The sequence below is a fragment of the Macrotis lagotis genome, chromosome X, assembly GCF_037893015.1.
Source record: "Macrotis lagotis isolate mMagLag1 chromosome X, bilby.v1.9.chrom.fasta, whole genome shotgun sequence".
In the NCBI taxonomy this organism is placed as follows: domain Eukaryota; kingdom Metazoa; phylum Chordata; class Mammalia; order Peramelemorphia; family Peramelidae; genus Macrotis; species Macrotis lagotis.
Window position 1 is genome coordinate 310,744,000 of NC_133666.1, and position 20,691 is coordinate 310,764,690.

Below are 20,691 nucleotides of genomic sequence, written 5' to 3' on the forward strand. Positions count from 1 at the left end.
CTCTCCATACTTTAGCAGAAGGTCTTGATCAGTTTCTGTGCCCCAAAATTATATTACCTATTGGATGTCCTATCTGTTGATGATCCTTTATGAAAGTGACTGACTATTCTAGCTTGCTCAGTAAGAGCTTGCCCTGAGATATCTTTTGAAAATGCAGGAATACCTTCCATTCTACCATGAATCATCAAAATAAGTGAAGGATAGAAAAGATTATAAATAACTTCATTTTCCTTTACTGCATGCCTGATAAAAACCATTACTCACCCATTGCAGAGTAAGTTTTCCTTGATGGCAACTACCAAGACTCTTTGAAGACTCTGAACTTGATATACCAAAAGAAGTCCCAGAAGTCTTTTTTTTTTTTTTTTTGCAAGGCAATGGGGTTAAGTGGCTTGCCCGAGGTCACGCGGCTAGGTAATTATTAAGTGTCTGAGACCGGATTTGAACACAGGTACTCCTGACTCCAGGGCCAGTGCTCTATCCACTGTGTCACCTAGCCGCCCCCTAAACCAGAAGTCTTTATACCAGTTTAGGAAACATACTTTTAAAAGTTAGTCTGTGTTGGTATCATTTATGCATTTTATTTTTTAATCTGTTGTGGAAAATAGATTATTTTGAATTGCCTTCTGGCAATAAAAATACTTGGCAGTTTGATTATTGGATTCTTCCTATCACATTTTGTTTAGCATAAGACTTAAAAGGACATTTTAAGTATCCTGAGTAGCTGTTGCCTTTTTGAGAAAGACTAATGACACTTTGTGAATTTTTGAGCAAAAATTGAAAGAGAGTGTAATAATAGAATATGTTTTTGCTGGTCCTTGTCATGATCTTACTTTGTTTTCATTGTATTGTGTTTTGTTATAAAAGTGACAGATTAATGATGCAATTTTTGGGAGATAATAAGAAAAGAGGAATTAAGAAATTACTCTCTTCATTTGAGCTAAAAAATATATTAAAACAACTTTTTTTCAAAGCACATTGGCCTTTAGAATGCAGATGGGTGGAATCTCTAATAATAGGTAGTATTGCTAAATAATTAATATGTCATGTTGGGAGAAAGACAACATATCAGGAAAATGTCATGTCTGATTTATCTATTAGATGTCTATAAAGGAGCATGTAATCTTGAGTAAGAAAAAACCAATTAATTCAATATGTCTAAGCTTTTTAAAAATCTTCGGCAACTTTTCTCCCATATTTGCTTATCTCTTTTTGAATTTCACCATCTTGTGGAGAAAATGGCATATGCATTTTAATATGAGCAAAGTAATGCAATTTAAGAAAAAATTTTGAGCATACACGTAGTGAATGAAGAGCTGTATGTATTGAATATGATTTGGAAAAGTGGCTTAGATTTCTTTGTAGAACTTTCTATTGGGGGGGGTGATTTCAACCTGATGGCCAGAAAAGGTCAGGAAAGTGCCAGGTGTTATCAGAATTCCTGGAACCTTATTCCAAAGCTGTGATGTTGTGCAACTAGTTTCAGAATATTGGTTGTAATAGCTCACATTTATTTGAAGTTTGCAAAGTACTTTCTCCATAACATTCCTGTGTAGTAGTTAGTTCTCTGATCATTGCTTTTCAGGAAAGACAATTGAGCTATAGGAGGACCAGAGAAAGATAAGTAAAATGAACAAAAGAGAGGCGGGGTTTTCCCGTCTATGAGCAGACCATAAAGCTGAGGCTTACTCACCCTTGAGCAGAATGACCTTCAGCAAGTTCTCAAGTGAATGAATAAAAAAAGAAAGGCTAGAAAAATTAGAAATATCCTTTGGGTAGGTGAATACAGATTTGTCAAATCTCAGTAAATTAGAAATGGCTAATATCCCCAACAATGTAGAGAGGTAAACTTGGGATAGCTAGTATCTTTATTATACATTAGATAATAAATTTATAGAACTTTTTTTAGAAAGTAGCTAATAAATGTGAAAATATTAATAGCTAAGGTTTATACAGAATAGATAAATGCATTCTACCTATTAAGGGCATTCTATGTCTTGGCTGGCATAGAATCTCACAGTTGTCCTTTGATGGCCTCTAGTTCCCCCCTCCCTGTTCCGTTAGGCTTCATTGACAGCTTTGTTAACCAAATCATAGTTCACTCAGTGAGCTTATAGACTGTTTTAGATCCCCCTGGTGTACTGTCTTCTAGTCACATTTTCACAAATTTTTCAGTTCATTTCTTTGAACTCAGAATCAGAGTTAGATTATAAAACAACATTAGAACTTATCTAGTCCAACTTCTTAATTTTCTGGAAATGAAAATAGTCTTTTTATTGGAAGAATATCTTATTAGCTTTGACTCATTTCTATAGACTATCATTTTTTGCTTTTTGATTCTGTCATCTATCATGTTACTTCTTCATCCTAGCATTGTATCATCTGAAGTTTGATAGGGCTTTCATCCAGGTCATTAATAAAGGTGATGAACCTGCACAAAACCAAAGGCAGATGCTCTTCTAGAGGTCTATTTCCAGGTTCAGTTCAGTTTTTAAACATCTAGTACATGCATTGTATTTTGTTAGACTCTAGAATAACAGAATAAAAAAAATGCTTCCTGTCTTAAAGGATCTTGCATCCTGCAGTTTGTATTTCCATTATAAAACTCATTTCTCCATCTTTGGTATAAAAATTATTAGAGATTCTTATTTACTGTCCAGATAATGTATTGATTATATCACTCCCTTGATGCCTACATGATTTCCAAATGTAGTAATTCTGTCCAAAAAAGATAAAAGGAATTGGTTTGGAATTGGTCATGATAAATTTATTCTGATATATAGTGGTTCTTTTAAATATAGTTTTCATGTAAGAAATTTACCAGGAATCAAGCCATTTGATAAATTTACCTTCATTCCCATCTTGAAAGTCAGGTATCCTTTTCTCTAACCCTCCTTGAAGAAAGTTAATCAAACCTCACTGAGGTGAGTATAACCCTGGAATTGGATGCAACCCCCCCCCCCACTCCCCAGTCATTGTTGTTCAGTAATTTAACTTTAGTATTTGGTGAGCAAAGAGCTTCTTTTTTCTTTCCTAATGGAAAGAATATTCTAGCATAATTCAACACTAAAAACATCTTTCAGACTGTGTGAGAGTAGACAAAAATTGCCTCGCGACATTTGCTGTTGAATAAGTGATGTGTGTGTGCTTTCTCATGAGGGATTATGAGGCCCCTTTCTAACAATAGCAGAGACTCTAGCTTTGAAGAATTCTAATTTTAAGATGGAGCAACCTAAGAAAAGCAAATACTCAACCTGAGGAGTAGAGGATATTTTAGGTGGAAGTGATTATCAAAAACAATTCCTACATTTAAATGAAATCCAGTTAATACAGTCCAAAAAAGGAGATTTGTCCTAGTAACATACAAGCTTCCAGAACATTTTGTGAGGCAGAGATACCAAGCTCAACTAGAATCAGATCTGAGGAGTTGGATACCTGCTGTGCACGGATTAGAAGAGGTGGGTATTTTCTGAAGACAGACTAGACATTGAATTTCTTTGGTTTATATAGTCTGTTTTGTTCTGGATTTGTCCCTGATACTGTTTTTATAACGTTATTTTGGAATTTGTCAGGGAAGCTATGGACTTGGCAGTCATTTTAAAGATAAACCAAAGCATCATTAACTGTATAGTTGCACAGAGGCATGGATCGACTGAAAGATAAGACTTTTCTTTCTTAGTTAGGTAAAGACCCCTGATTTCTGCAAGCCATTCCTGAACTTCAAAGTTTTGAGGAAATTACGACACATTTTATCAAGAGTCAGAATAAGTTCCCACTTTCACCCTTAGTTTCAACTTAAATTCTGAAGCAGGACTGATGAGGGTAACGGGAATGAACAAAGTGGAGTTGTGTAGAAAGAATAAAGTGAACATATCTGAATAGTCTTTTCATTTGGGGACAATACATTGAGGGAGGGGAGTGGAGAGAGTCAGGAATATGGGGATTAGATGAATGAGAGAACTGCACAGTTTAGGTGACATTTTTATTTTTTTCTCTAAAACTCCTGAGACTAAATTCAGAATAAGATAGTACTATGGTCTAGACTTTAGCTTCAGTGAAGACTTAGCTCTTCTCCCTTTGTCCTCAGTTTGAGTTCAGGAGTTATTCTACCCCCATTCCCCTCCCCCCCTTCACCCTTTTCTCTTTCTGTTCTCTCTCTCTCTCCCTCCTTTATTTCTCCTGTTTTGAAAAGTCCTAGCCAGGTATCTTTGTGCTTAATATTTATTCTCTACCCTTGTGTAAACTACTAGACTGTGGTTTGTATTTTCTTAGTACTAGAAATTATCACCATTCTCATGAATAAAAGTAATTTTATAAGTACTAAATTTTTCATAGACCTATCAAATCTATTTTAATGTTAATTAATTCTAGTCTATATTCTACAAAGCAATGCAAGCATTTCATTGTGTCTCCTTGTTAGCCTAAAAAGCTTCTTTTGGCTTTTCCAGGTATACCTTCCCATCTAAAGTGGATAGTCAGAAACCCAGTGCTTTTGGGCAATACCATAATATTAATTAGAATATATCTTATCACCTAATGATAAAAATAGAGCCTAAACTTTTTTCCCATGAAAGTACAGCACCCTCTGGTGGAAGTATTTTGGCAAACCTCTTGACACTACCAAAAGAGTTAAGTGCAGGTAGGATATAAGGAATCTTTTATTCATTGAAACATAAGAAGCAAAAGATGTTTGAAAAGTCATGTAAGATCATTTAGATAGGAATGACTTTTCTGAAGATCTCCAGTGATGGGGAAACTCCTGAGGCAATTCATCCCTTCTTCATTTTTTTTTGTTTGTTTTTTTGCAAGACAAATGGGGTTAAGTGGCTTGCCCAAGGCCACACAGCTAGGTAATTAATAAGTGTCTGAGGCCGGATTTGAACTCAGGTACTCCTGACTCCAGGGCCGGTGCTCTATCCACTGCGCCACCTAGCCGTCCCTCATCCCTTCATCTTACAGCCATCATAAGGCATTGATAATATTTAGTAGCATACAGGCAAGCAAGTTTTGATTGCTTTCTGATAGAAGCACACAATTTAAGTGAAAATTTACATCAAGCTATTCTATCATGGTACATACTTCTCTTCTGATTGTTAGTAGCTTTGCCACATCATTCTGGCCAATATATATATATATATACTGTACTTTACAGTATGTAAAAGATACAGCATTAGAGCTAGACAAGACATGTGAGATCATCTAGGTCCACCCTCTCACTTGACAGATGATGAAGCTGAAGCCCAGAGGTGAAATGCTTTATTCAATAGCAGGCAGAAGAGGAGAAGCAAAGAATTCCAGTGTAGACCTTTTACACTGCATTCTCTTAGTCTTTCTGTCTATATGACATTGCTGCCTTGTTGAAAAGGGCAGTATCAAGTAACAGTCTTCATTGTGCAAGGATTATATTCAAGTAACTTGTGCCCCCAGTTTGCATTTTTACCCTTCCTAATACATATCACATTTTGGTAGTATATTCAGAACCCTAAACATTATTTAACTTTGAAACATTTGTTATGTGTGATCAGCTGTTGCTATAATAGTCTTCCATCAGGAGGAAATCAAAGCGATCCATAGTCATATGAAAAATTGCTCTAAATTATTACTCATTAGAGAAACAAATTAAAGCATCATTGAGGTACCACCTCACACCTCTCAGATTGGCCAGAAAAGACAATGATCATTACTGGGCGGGATGTGGGAAATCAGGGATATTAGCGCATTGTTGGCGGAGCTGTCAACTCATCCAGCCTTTCTGAAGAACAATCTGGAATTATTCCCAAATGGCAATAAAAATGTGCATACTCGTTGATCCAGAAATCCCACTACTGGTTCTGTACCCTGAAGAGATCATGAAAAAGGGTAAAAACAATCACTTGTACAAAAAGATTTATAGCAGCTCTGGTGGCAAAGAATTGGAAATTGAGTGACTATCCATCAATTGAGGAATGGCTGAACAAATTATGGTATGTCACGGAACGCTATTGTTCTATTAGAAACCAGGATGGAGGAGAATTCAGAGAAGAGTAGAGTGATTTGCATGAACTGATGCTGAGTGAGATGAGTAGAACCAGAAGAAATTGTATACCATGCTATACTTTGATCAAAATTGAATGTGTTGAGAAAGAGATCACATCCTTAAGGAAAAAATAAAATATGAGATAGCAAAATTACATTATAAGACACCTTTTTTAAAAAAAAAATTAAAGGTAATAGTCTTTGGTCATTGTTCAGAACAAACTCCACAATTCCCTATTTGGATACAGATAGTATTCTCCATCACAGATACCCCAAAACTGTCCCTGATTGTTGCACTGATGAAATGAGCAAATTCATCAAGCTTGATCATCAATCCCATGTTGCTGTTAGGGTGTACAGTGTTTTTCTGGTTCTGCTCATCTCACTCAGCATCAGTTCATGCAAATCCCTCCAGGTTTCCCTGAATTCCCATCCCTCCTGATTTCTAATAGAACAGTAGTGTTCCGTGACATACATATACCACAGTTTGCTAAGCCATTCCCCAATTGAAGAATATTTACTTGATTTCCAATTCTTTGCCATCACAAACAGGGCTGCTATGAATATTTTTGTACAAGTGATGTTCTTACCTATTTTCATCATCTCTTCAGGGTGTAGACCCAGTAGTGGTATTTCTGGATCAAAGGGTATGCACATTTTTGTTGCCCTTTGGGCATAGTTCCAAATTTATCTCCAGAAAGGTTGGATGAGTTCACAGCTCTGCCAACAGTGTAATAGTGTCTCAGATTTCCCACAACCCTTCCAACAATAATCATTATCCTTTCTGGTCATATTGGCCAGTCTTGAGAGGTGTGAGGTGGTACCTCAGAGAAGCTTTAATTTTAAGCTGCTCTTTTTAAAGCACAACTAGAGAAGCATTTCTGTTCATTTTAAGATGGACTACTACACTATTTGCAACCATGTTGCTGAAATGACCTCTTAAAGTATTAAAAACTTGCAAATCATTTTTCTTTCTAGATTCAAAATAAATTTCAAGTACAAATAAGTTTTTAACATCAGTGACATAAGTTAAGTCAGCTTATACATCCAGTTGTTTTGCAAAGTTCTTTGAACATGAAAAGGCACTCTGTAAATGTATTGTTTCTTTCATTATTTAATAGTTTAAACAGTTGTTCAAGATCAGTGTGGGACTCTGAAAGGAAATCTAGACAAGATGTTTTTGGTCTGGCTTCACTTACTGCTAACTGTTTGCTATGTGACCATAATCAAATCATGACTTAAGTGTCCATTTTAGAAAATGAGGGACTTAGTTAGATGATCTTCTTTGTTCCAGAATTCAGTAATTCTAATAGGAATTGACTGACAGAATTTTCTATTCCTTTGAAGCTCTTCTCTCGAGCAATATTGATTATTGACATGATGACTGCCACCAGCTTTGTGGTCAAATCAATTGTGAAAACTTTGAATGTATTCAAGGTGCTTGTGAACTTCCAGTGAATTGACAAGTCTTAAAGTGTGTTTAATTTAGACAACAAAAGGAAACTAGTTATCAGGAATTTAGAGAAATGAAAGAAAATATTTTCTTAATTATATAAATATTTTATTTGTTTTCCAGTTACATATGATGGTAGTTTCTTTTTTTGCAAGGTTTTAAATTTTACAATTTTCCCACCTCCCTTCCTTCCCCTCCCCTTCAACAGAAGGCAATCTGAGATAGTCTTTACATTTGTTTCCATGAAATGCATAGATGAACATTGAGTGTGTTGAGAGAAAAAATAGATTCATAATGAAGACAAAAGATTAAAAGATAGCAAAATTATGTAATCAGAAAATTTTTTAAAAATTGAAGATCATAATCTTTGTTCTTTGTTTAAATTCCACAGTTCCTTCTCTGGGTACAGATGTATCCTCCATTACTGATTCCCTTAAAATTGTCCCTGATCATTGTACTGATGGAGTGAACATGTCCATTAAGGTTGTTCATCACCCCATGTGTTTGTTAAAGTGTATAATGTTCTTCTGGTTATGCTCATCTCACTCAGCATCACTTCATGCAAGTCTTTCCAGACTTTTCTGAAATCCTATCCCTCCTGATTTCTATAGAACAATACAATTTGTTCAGCCATTCTCCAATTGATGGGCAATTCACTCAAATTCCAATTAATGCTTTGCTACCCCAAACAGAGCTGTTATGAATATTTTTGTACAAGTGATCTTTTTACCGCTTTTCTTGATCTTTTCAGGGTATAGACCCTGTAGACATGTTGCTTCATCAAAGGGTATGCACATTTTCGTTGCCCTTTGGGTGTTGTTCCAAATTGTTTTCCAGAAAGGTTGGATCAGTTCACAGCTCCACCAACAATGCATTAGTGCCCAGATTTTCCACATCCCTTCCAGCATTGATCATTGTCCTTTCCAGTCATATTGGCCAATCTGAAAGGTATGAGATGGTACGCAGAGAGATGCTTTAATTTGTATTCTAGTCAGTACTGATTTAGAGCAGTTTTTCATATGACTATGGTTAGCTTTGATTTCCTCATCTGTAAATTGCTTTTGCATATCCTTTGACCATTTATCAATTGGGGAACAATTTTATATATATATATATATACATATATATATATATATATATATAAATTTGACTCATTTATATATTTTAGGAATGAGTCATCTGTCAGAAAAACTAGTTGTAAAAATTGTTTCTCACTTTGCTACATTTCTTTTCAATGTCTGAGTAGTTCTGTTTGTGCAAAAACTTTTTAATTTAATGAAATCAAAATTATCCAGTTTGTTGTTTATAGTGTTCTCTGTCTCTTCCTTGGTTATAAACTGCTCCCCTTTCCAAAGATCTGATAGGTAAATTATTCCTTGTTTTCTAATTTGCTTATAATATTGGTTTTTTTTTTATGTCTAAATCCTGCATCTATTTTGACTTTATCTTGGTATAGGGTGTGAGATGCTGGTCTCTGCCTAGTTTCTGCCATACTATCTTCCAGTTTTCCAAGCACCTTTTTTGTTTGTTTGTTTTGTTTTGTTTTGTTTTGCAAGGTAATGGGGTTAAGTGGCTTGCCCAAGGCTACATATCTAGGTAATTAGTAAGTGTCTGAGGCCGGATTTGAACTCAGGTACTCCTGACTCCAGGACTGGTGCTCCAGGACTGCGCCACCTAGCCACCCCCCATGCAGTTTTTATTGAAGAATAGTTCTTATCTCAGAAACTGGACTCTTTGGGTTTATCCAACGGTAGATTATTATAATTGTTTCCTACTCTCTCTTTTGCACCTCATCTATTCCAGTGATGTTCTGCCACTCTATTTCTTAGCAGTACCGCTTTTCATGACTGATGCTTTATAATATAATTTTAGATCTGTTACAGCTAAGTCGCTGCCTTTTGCATTTTTTTCACTGATACCCTTGATGTTCTTGACTTTTTGTTTCTCCATATGAATTTAGTTATTATTTTTTCTAGCTGACTAATGTAATTTTTTGGAAGTTTGATTGGTATGGCCCTAAATAAGCAGTTTAAATTAGATAGCATTGCCATTTTTATTATATTAACTAGGCCTGTCCCATGAGCAGACCCAGTTATTTAGATCTATTAGCAGGTAGACTCCCAAGTATTTTATGTTATCTGAAGTTATTTTAAATAGGATTTCTCTTTCTAAATCTTGTTGCTATATATTGTTAGTAATATATAAAATTGCTAAGGATTTATATGAATTTTATTTTATTTCCTGCAACTTTGCTAAAATTCCTAATTGTTTCCAGTAGTACTTTAGATGATTTTTAGGGTTCTCTCAGTATACCATTGAATAATCTGCAGAGAGTGAGAACTTTGTGAATTCCTTCCCAATTCTAATTTCTTCGATTTTTCTTCTCTTATTGCTAAAAGCTAACGTTTCTAATACAATGTTAACTAGTAATGGTGATAACAGGTATCCTTGTTTCACCCCTGATCTTATTGGAATACTTCTAGTTTATCCTCATTGCAAACAATGCTTGTTGATGGTTTCAGATAGATACTGCTTAACATTTTAAGGAGCAATCCATTTATTCCTACACTCTTTGGTGTTTTTAGTAGAAATGGGTGCTGTATTTTGAGAAAGACATTTTCAGCATCGATTGAGATATTCATGTGATTTCTGTTAGGTTTGTTATTGATGTAGTCAATTATGCTGCCAGATTTCCTAATATTGAACCAACCCTGCATTCCTGGAATAAATCCTGCTTAGTCATAGTGTGTTATCCTAGTGACAACTTGCTGTAATTGCTTTGCTAATATTTTAAGATTTTTGTTTCCATGTTCATTAAGAGATTGGTCTGTAATTTTCTTTCTCTGTTTTGACTCTTCCTGGTTTAAGTGGTGTCACAGAATTAGGCAAAGTTACCTCTTCACCTATTTTTTTCAAATAGTTTATATAGAATTAGAAGCAATTGTTCCTTGAATGTTTGGTGGAATTCATTTGTGAATCCATCTGACTCTGGAGATTTTTTTTCTTATGAAGTTCATTGATGACTGGTTGAATTTTTTTTCCTGAGATAGAGTTATTTTAGGTATTTAATTTCCTATTCTTTTTTTTTTTTTAGGTTTTTGCAAGGCAAATGGGGTTAAGTGGCTTGCCCAAGGCCACACAGCTAGGTAATTATTAAGTGTTTGAGGCCAGATTTGAACTCAGGTACTCCTGACTGCAGGGCTGGTGTTCTGTCCACTGCACCACCTAGCTGCCCCAATTTCCTATTCTTTTAAACTGGTCAATTTGTATTTTTGTAAATATTCATTCATTTCACTTAGACTCTTAAATTTATTGGCTTACAGTTGGGCAAAATAGTTCTGAATTATTACTTTAATTTCCTCTTCATTGGTGGTAAATTCACATTTTTCATTTTTTTAAAAATTTATTCTTATTTTGTACAAACAATGGGTTTTTTATACATTACTAAAATATTCTTGTTTAAGAGTAAACATAATGCCCCCTCCCCCCAAAAATATAGACCCGGGTGAGCAATAAAGGGGAGAGAAAATAACAACAACAACAACAACAACAACAACAACAATAATAATAATAATAATAATAATAATAATAATAATAATAAGTATGGCCAGGTGGTGCAGTGGATGGAGCACTGGCCCTGGAGCCAGGAGGACCTGAGCCCAAATCCAGCCCCATGCACCCAACAATCACCCAGCTGTTTGATCCCATGCAAGCCACCCCAACCCCATTGCCCTGCCCCCCCCCCCAAAAGACCCAAAATAAAATAAAATAGTAATAATAAAAGTAGGGGCAGCCAGGTCCAAATCTGGCCTCAGATACCCAACAATCACCCAGCTGTGTGGCCCTAGGCAGACCACCCAGCCCCATTTGCCCTGCAACCTCCCAAAAAGTAGTAATAATAAAAAATGTGCTTCAGCCTGTGTTCTAACACTACCAGCTGTGTTGTGGGCGGATCACATTCTTTATGATAAGTCCATCACAAAAGTTACTTCCATATTTGTCCACCATTGCCATTGCTGATCGCAACTCCCTCCATTCGTACTTCTCCACTACCATGTACTCTATTTTCTCTCCTTTCACTCTGTCCTTGCTGTAGGGTAGTTGAGTGGCACAGAATACAGATCCCTGGCCCTGGTGCCAAGAGGCTCTGAGCCCACATACCACCCCTTAGGCCCAGCAACCACCCGGCCCTGTGGTCCTGGACAAGCAATCGAATCCCAGCTCCTTGCAAGAAGTGAAAAAGAAAATGTGTTATATATGACCACTCTACCCCCATGGTCTATCCTCTCCTCCATCACTCACATCCCCACCCCCTTCCCCCGACCCCCTTCTCTCCTTCTTACTCCAGATACCTATACCCCATTGAGTATATATGCTGTTTCCTCTCCTAGCCACCTCTGATGAGAGCAAAGATTCCTTCATTCCCCCTTGCCTTCCCCCCTTCCATATCATTGCAATAGCTCATTGTAGTAAAGAAAAATCTTATTATATGAAATATCTTAGCCTATTCCTCCTCTCCTTTTTCTTTCTCCTATTACATTTCCCTTTTATCTATTGACTCCATTTTTACACAATATATCTTCAAATTCAGTTTTCTCCTGTGCTTCATCTATAAAAACTCCTTCTACTTGCTCTATTAACTGAGAAGGTTCATATGAGTATTATCAGTATCATTTTTCTATGCAGAAATACATGTAGTTCATCATCATTAAGTCCCTCATATTTCCCCCCTCTCCTCCTATCTCCATGCTTCACCTGAGTCTTGTATTTGAAGATCAAACCTTCTGTTCAGCTCTGGCCATTCCAACAGGAACATTTGAAATTCCCCTGGTTCATTGAAAGTCTATCTTTTTTCCTGGAAGAGGACATTCAGCCTTCCTGGGTAGTTGATTCTCGGTTGCATTCTAAGTTCTTTTGCCTTCTGGAATATTATATTCCAAGCCCTACGAGCTTTTAATGTAGTTGCTGCTTAGTCCTGTGAGATCCTGATTGTAGCTCCATGATATTTGAATTGTGTCCTTCTGGCTGCTTGTAATATTTTCTCTTTGACTTGGGAGTTCTGGAACTTGGCTATAATATTCCTGGGGGTTGTTTCTTTTTTGCATCTCTTTCTTGGGGAGATCGCTGGATTCTCTCCATTTCTATTTTGCCCTCTGCTTCTAGGATATCAGGGCAATTTTCCTATAGTAATTCTCTCAAAATGATGTCAAGGCTCCTTTCCTGTACATGACTTTCAGGTATTCCAATAATTTTTAAATTACCTTTCCTAAATCTGTTTTCCCTATCTGTTGTTTTTTCATTGAGATGTTTCACACTTTCTTCTAATTTTTCATTCTTTTGGTTTTGAAGTATTGTGTCCTGACTTCTCATAAAGTCAGCAGTTTCCTTCAGCTCCATTCTAGATCTGAAGGATTTGTTTTCTTATCTCTTTTTCCATCTGGCCAATTTTGTTTTTTAAAGCATTCTTCTCAATAACTTTGAACTGTTTTATCCATTTGACCTATGCTGGTTTTTAACATGTTATTTTCTTCAGCACTTTTTTGGATTTCCTTGACTAAGCTGCTGACTTCATTTTCATGTTTTCCCTGCATCTCTCTCATTTCTTTTCCCTATTTTTCTTCTATCTCCCTCACTTGATTTTCAAAGTCTTTTTTTGAGTTCTATCATAGCCTGAGCCCAATTTCTATTTTTCTTGGAGTCTTTAGATGCAGGAGCTTGTGTTTCCTCATCTTCAGATTGAGGTTTTTGATCCTTCTTGGGGTCACAGGAAAAATATTTCTCAATGGTGCTTCTCTTTTTTTCTCTGCTTACTCATTTCTCCAGCCTGCTTCCTGAGCTTTTGTGTATTATTGGGACACCCCCACAAGGATCTCCATGTGTGAGGCTCAGTCTTCCCTCCTTGTCTGTGAATGACCACAAGCTCACCCTTCTGCCACGGGGCTGGGGGGGGGCCCTGCTGTTCTATTGGGGGCCCTAGGCTGCAATCAGGACCTGAATGTGGTCAGAACCCCAGAGTCCTGTTCCAGAGGCAGAGGACAGAGCTCAACAGTCTCTCTCCACTCCCCTCCCTCAGCTCAATGGGATCATGCCCTGCGGACTCCTGCTTACCAGCTTCTGCTTCTGGTTCCTGGATCTGGGCTGCTGTGGCCACGCTGCTTGTTGTGTGCCCTGAGGGCTGGGCTTCACGTGCTTGCTCTGGCAAAGGTCCCCTTGCTGATCTCCCAAGTTGTGCCTGGTGCTCCCCAGGGTGTAGGTCAGGAAACTGCCCTCACTGCTGTTAGCCGTGGCTCCCAGCGCCTTGGGGCTGCCTCCGGGAGGCTGAAGTTCCTTTACTCTGGGGGGCTGCCCCTCCAACCCTGTGGAGTGGAGCCTTTCTGCTCTTTTCCAGGTTACCTTGGGTTGGAGAACTGCCTCACTGGGTCCCTCTGTGGGTTCTGTCTCTTGAAAATGTAGTTAAAGGGTCCTTAGTTTAAAAGTTTTGATCAAGAGCACCTAAGAGATGGTGCTCTCCTGTCGCCATCTTGTCTCTGCCCCCCCACATTTTTCATTTTTGATACTAGTAATTTAGTTTTTTTTAAATCAAATTATTCAAAGGTGTATCTATTTTATTTTTTTTTCTTAAAACTAACTCTTGATTTTATTTATTAGATCAATAATTTTTTTGCTTTCAATTTTATTAGTTTCTCCTTTAATTTTCAGAATTTGTAATTTGGTCTTAAATTGAGAATTTTAAATTTATTTTTTCTCTAACTTTTTTAGTTACTTGCTTAGTTCATTGATTTCCTCTTTCTCTGTTTTATTCATGTAAGCATTTAGAGATATAATATATCCCCTAATAACAACTTTGACTGTATCCCATAAGTTTTGGTATGTTGTCTGGTTATTGTCATTGTCTTGGATGAAATCATTAATTCTGTTTGTTTCATCCACTCATTCTTTAAAATGAAGTTATTTAGTTTCCAATTGAATTAAGTCTATCTCACCATGATTCCTTATTGCATGTGATTTTTATTGCATCATAGTCTCAAAAGGATGTATTAGATATTTCTGTCTTTCTGCATCTGATTATGAGGTTTTTATGTCCTAGTGCATGGTCAGTTTTTCTGTAGGTACTATGTACTGCAGAAAAAAAGGTATGTTACTTTCTGTCTCCATTCAATTTTCTTCAAAGATCTATCATGTCTTAAGTTTTCTTACATTCTATTTACCTACTTATCTACCTTTTTATTTATTTTATGGTTATATTTGTTTAGTTCTGAGAGAGGGAGGTTTAGATCTCCTACCAGTAAGAGTTTTACTATCTATGTCTTCCCATAATTCATTTTGATGCATACATATTTACCCTGTCTCTTTCACTTTAAATGAAGCATAGTATGTTTTGTTCTAATCTTTTGCCTTTACTCTGTATACATACCTCTACTTCAAATGGGTTTCTTGTAAGCAGTATATTATAGGATGTGGTTTTTAATCCACTTTTCTATCTGCTTCCACTTTATGGGAGAATTCATCCCACATTCAAAGTTATAATTTCTAACTTTTCATTGCCCTCCATGCTATCTTCACTCCATTCATATTTTCCCCCCTTTCCCATTATTCCTATTCCCCAGTATTTTGCTTCTGAATACCACTTTCTTCAGTGTATTTATTACCCCCTTCTATCCAATCCCCCCTCCCTTTTCTTTTCCCTTTCCTTTTGCCTCTCCTTCCTTCACTTCCTTGCCTTCTTCTTCCTTCCTCCCCCTTCCCCTCCCCCCTTCCCCTTTTAATACTTGAAAGGTAAGATAAGTTTCTAAACTCAATTGACGTGTGTGTGTGTGTGTGTGTGTGTGTGTGTGTGTGTGTGTGTTTTACTCCCTCCTTGAGCCAAATCTGATGGGAGTAAGATTCAAGCAGTTTTCACCTGCTCCCTTCTTTCCCTCTATTGCCATAGGTTCTTTGCATCTCTTCATGATGTCTTCATGTAATAGAATTTTCCCTCATTCAGTCTCCCCCTTTCCCCTGTATCTTTACTGTCCTCCCTTTTTAATGAGATATTCTTATTAAATTATTCCATCAGTCATGGACATGTCATGAGTAGGTATTACTTCTGACTCAGAGTATTTCCTCTAATAGAATTAATTCTTAAGCATTATGAGAATCTTTCTCCAAGGTGGGAATGTAACCAGTTTAATCTTACTGGATAGCAGTTTTTTGTCCCTGTTTCTCATTTACCTTTTCATGTATCTCTTCCTGTTTGAAGATCAAATTTTCTTTTTAGCTCTGGTCTTTTCATCAGGAAAAGTTGAATGTCTCCTTTTTTTGGTTAAATGTCCATCTTTTCCCCTGGAAGAGAAGACTGTCTTGCTGGTTGGTGAATCTTAGCTGTAATCCAATTTCCCTTGTTCTTCAGAATATCATATTTCAGGCCATTTGATCCCTTATTGTTGATGCAGCCAGGTCCTGTATAACCTTTACTGTGGCTCCTGGTATTTGAATTGTTTCTTTCTGGTTGGTTGCAGGATTTTCTCCTTTCTCTGATAGTTCTAGAGTTTTGCCACAGTATTACTTGGTGTTTTCATTTTGGGTTCCCTTTCAGGAGGGGATCGATGTAGTCTTTCAATGACTATTTTGCTGTCTTTCCATGATATCAGGACAACTATATATGGAATCCAGGCTTTTTTTTTTCCTTCAAGATTTTCAAGTAGTCCTATGATTCTTAAATTGTCTCCTGGATCTATTTTCTAGTTGTTTTGCTAATGAAGTATTTTACACTTTGGTTTCATTCTTGGGTTTTCATGAAATTATTAGTTTCCACAGATTTCAATCTTTTTAGAGAAGTGTTTTCTTCTACCTACTCTTCCAATGGTCAATTCTATTTTTGAAAGAGTTTTTATCTTTTTTTTCCATTTGCCTAATTCTGTTTTCGATTTGTTTTCTTGTTGTAAGATGTTAATCTTCTCTTGCATAGTGTTAATATTTTCTTGTGTTTTTTTCCCCAATTTTTCCATTTAATTTTTAAACTCCTTTCTGATCTTTTCTAAGAAATCTTTTTTGGGATGGAGACCAATTCATATTCTCCTATGTTGCTCCTCCCCTCTCTGAGCTCGTATCCTTAACTTCAAGGTAACATTCTGTGGACCCTGCTTTGTGCCGGCCTTTCTTCATTTTGGGTCCTTTCCCTGGGGTCTTTTGTTGGGACGAGGCTGGTTCACAGACCTTTGAGGGTGAGAGGCCTTGCTCACTGGATTAGGAACTCCCCGTAGTTACCCAGTGGGCCAGCCAAGGAATGCCTGGAGCTTTCTCTGAATTGCCCGAGTTGTTGGTGTCTGTGGCCTGTACCCTCAGCTTGTCCTCACACAATCTGGGCTGGGCCTCCAGCCTTGCTGTGAGATGTTCCTCTCAGTTCTTCTCCAGGTTCTATGGGTCCAAAAATCTGTTAAGAGACTTGGTTCATGTTAATTTTGAGGGAAAGACAGGAGAACTTACGACACTGTGCCAGACTTCTCCCTGCCATCTTGGCCAGAAGTCCTCACCTGATTTTATAAACTGACTCTTACTGAAATGATATTAAATAATTCTTTATCTGTTCATTTAAAAAGTGCAGATCTTCTGGAAGACAAGGCTCGTGGAGATCTTGTGCCAGTTTTATCAGGCCTCAGACATCAGTGTGTGACAGGGATACTGCTGTGATTTCCCCACATTCACATATCACACCAGTTGCCGTGTGTGTGTGTATTTGGGTTTAGTGACTCACTTAGGCAAACCCACATGTCTTTTCACTGTGGTAGATCAGATCTACTATTTAAGCACTTTGGTCAGAGTTTAGAAAATCTTATGACCGTGCTATTCAAAGAAGACCATCACATCCATGTTCTCATTGGTCTCACACACACACATATGCCAATAAAAGCATATATCTAATATGTGTGTATGTATGTATATGCATTTATGTTTATATTATTCGATGAAAATATTATAATGACTCCAGCACTGTACTTTGTTTTAATGCCAACTTGCTCTTATGTCACAGCTGCTGTTGAGAAACAAGATACATTCATGTTATAATGAAGACTTATGAAAGATGAGATTAGAATGCAGTACAATGTTGTGAGTAGCCACTATATAGTTGTGTTGCAACTGAGAATGACCAGTGGTACAACTCTTCTCTTCTGTCAACTAACAGTCAACTTGCTTGTAATTTTTCATACTATTTAAAACAGGGTTCTCATGTACCAGCCATCTACTGTTAGAGTGCCCAATGTGACTGCGGATGCTGCTATTCCACCTTCGTTAACAGATTACTCAGTGCCATTTCACCACACACCAATATCAAGTATTTCCTCAGATTTGCCAGGTATGTATTTGGTTTTTTTAGGTTTTTGCAAGGCAATGGGGTTAAGTGGCTTGCCCAAGGCCACACAGCTAGGTAATTATTAAGTGTCTGAGGCCAGATTTGAACTCAGGTACTCCTGACTCCAGGGCTGGTGCTCTATCTACTGCGGCCACCTAGCTGCTCCCCAGGTATGTATTTTGTAAGATTTTTCTTTCTTCTGTAAAAGTGTATATTTTTAAATGCAAAGTTACTTTTAGGACAGCTGTATCATATATTAATCTTACATTTCATTTAACTTTTAACTGGACCATTAACCCATTAGCTGTGACCCTAGACAAATCATTTAATCTTCACCTGCCTCGGTTTCCTCTGATGTATGATGGCTCTAAAGTATAACCTACCTTGCAGAATTGTTGCAAGGATTAAATAAGATAATTTTTGAAAAAATGTTTAGCGAAGTACTTGTCAGATAATAAATACTTAATAAATGCTACTTTCTTCTTCCCCTAAATAATATTGAACCAATGATCTTTTTTTCCTGCTATTAAAGATTTTATTTATTTTGAGTTTTACAATTTTTCCACTAATCTTTCCTCCCCCCACCTGCCACAGAAGGTAATTTGTCATTCTTTACATTGTTTCCATGGTATACATTGATCCAAATTGAGTGTGATGAGAGAGAAATCATCCTTAAGGAAGAAACATAAAGTATAAGAGATAACAAGATCAGACAATAAGATATTAGTTTTTTTCCCCTAAATTAAAGGAAATAGTCCTTGGACTTTGTTCAGACTCCATGGTTCTTTATCTGGATACAGATGGTATTCTCCATTGCAGACAGCCCCAAATTGTCCCTGGTTGTTGCACTGATGGGATAAGCAAGTCCATTAAGGTTGGCCATCACCCCCATGTTGCTATTAGGGTGAACAGTGTTTTTCTGGTTCTGCTCATCTCACTCAGCATCAGTTCATGCAAATCCCTCCAGGCTTCCCTGAATTCCCATCCCTCCTGGTTTCTAATAGTACAATAGTGTTTCATGACATACATATACTAGTTTGCTAAGCCATTCCCCAATTGAAGGATATTTACTTGATTTCCAATTCTTTGCCACCACAAATAGGGCTGCTATGAATATTTTTGTACAAGTGATGTTTTACCCTTTTTCATCATCTCTTCAGGTTATATATAGACCTAATAGTGGTATTTCAGCCAATGATCTTAAATCTTTTTTTCAAGGTTTATCAATAGAACCTCTGTTGGTCATATTAACAGACCAGATCCTGATCCCTTGGAGGAAGGAAAGAGAAGTAGCAGGATGCAACTCTACTGAAAGTTAATTTGTCTTTCTTAAGTCTTCCACAGTCTCATCTAGAGTGTAATTAATTATATCATCTTGCTTAGCTTACAGGGTTGGTCTAATGATTAAATGAAGTAAGACATGTAAAATGTTCTATCAGTGTAAGCTGCTATTGTCGTTGTCTTCCCACAACTTTCAGATCAGAAAGATCACCTCTAATTGAGGATACATATCTCATACACACACACACACACACACACACACACACACACGATCTTTATGGTGAATTTACTGATTAGCTGTAAAGGAAGTAGAACAAGGGTTTGTATCATATATAGAATATGTCAACATCTGCATTCATTATAAAAGCTGCACAGATATTTTTTTATTCCCCCTCCAACTTTATCCTGTTCATCATATTTTCTTAAAAAAGATAGGATGACTGGTTTCATAGTCAGAATACTTAATATTTAAGTTTGTCTTTTTCTGTGAATGTCAACTATAACATTTAGAAATGTAACTGGAAGGGGTGGCTAGGTGGCATAGTGGATAAAGTACCGGCCTTGGAGTCAGGAGTACCTGGGTTCAAATCCAGTCTCAGACACTTAGTAATTACCTAGCTGTGTGGCCTTGGGCAAGCCACTTAACCCCATTTGCCTTGCCAAAAGCCTAAAAAAAAAAATAAATAAATGTAGCTGGAGCTAGTTAAATTGACAAGATTTTTCCAGGTGAAATTCACGTTTTCAAATGGATACTGCCATCCTCAAATTTCTCACCACTCAAAAAGCACTCAGACACAGACATACACAAAGACACACACACACACACACACACACACACACATGCAATGAAGTTGTCACATAATACATTTTTCTCTCCCAATTTTACTTGTATTATTACTACTTACTCTGGTTTTCTTACTCTTTTCAAGATGCAGTTGATGACTATAGTCCTTGTTCTCTTTCTTTCCAATTTCATTTATTATGAAAATGTTCTGGTCTAAGTTTGGGGGTTTTTTTGGTTTCCAACCAGATTTTGATGGTACAGTGTATATAGAACACTGGGCCCAGAATCAAAAAGACCTGAGTTCAAATCCCAGGTCAGATATTGGCTAGTTGTGTGACCTTGGGCCATTCATTCAGATTCCTTATCTGTAAAATGCACTGGAGAAGGAAATGGTAAGTCACTCAACTATTTTTGCCATTAAAACCCCAAATGTGGTCACAAGAGTCAGACAAGACTGAAGTAATTGAATAATAGCAACAACATTTAGATTTTTATTGTATCCTAACTACTTTCTCCTGGATTTTTGTTATGGTGTTTTGATCAAAGGATTTGTTCTATAGATTTGTTTGATTTGAATTGCTCTGCCTGAATATGGATTTGGACACTTGATGAAATTCCATATTTTTTTTTCAGTTCATTACATTCAAATCATATTGTGAGGCAAAAATGTTGAATTGAGATTTAGAAGACTTAGGTTCTTGTTTCGAATCTCCTGCTTAACTAGGCATAGGAATTTGAAAAAAATAACTTCCATCTTCTGAGGTCTTAGGCTTTTTGGTTTTTTTCCTTTTTTTGTTTTTTGCAAGGCATTGGGGAGAAATGCCCAAG

General features: G+C 36.9%; 1 protein-coding gene across 3 annotated transcripts in view; it reads left to right on the forward strand.

The window, feature by feature from the left end:
- PIAS2 (protein inhibitor of activated STAT 2) overlaps positions 1-20,691 on the forward strand; it is a 114,893-nt gene that overhangs the window by 76,135 nt on the left and 18,067 nt on the right. For all 3 annotated transcript variants that reach the window (XM_074202831.1, XM_074202833.1, XM_074202832.1), the window contains one exon: positions 17,668-17,801. In XM_074202831.1, coding sequence (XP_074058932.1) covers positions 17,668-17,801 — 134 coding nt within the window. The remainder of the gene's footprint in view (positions 1-17,667; positions 17,802-20,691) is intronic.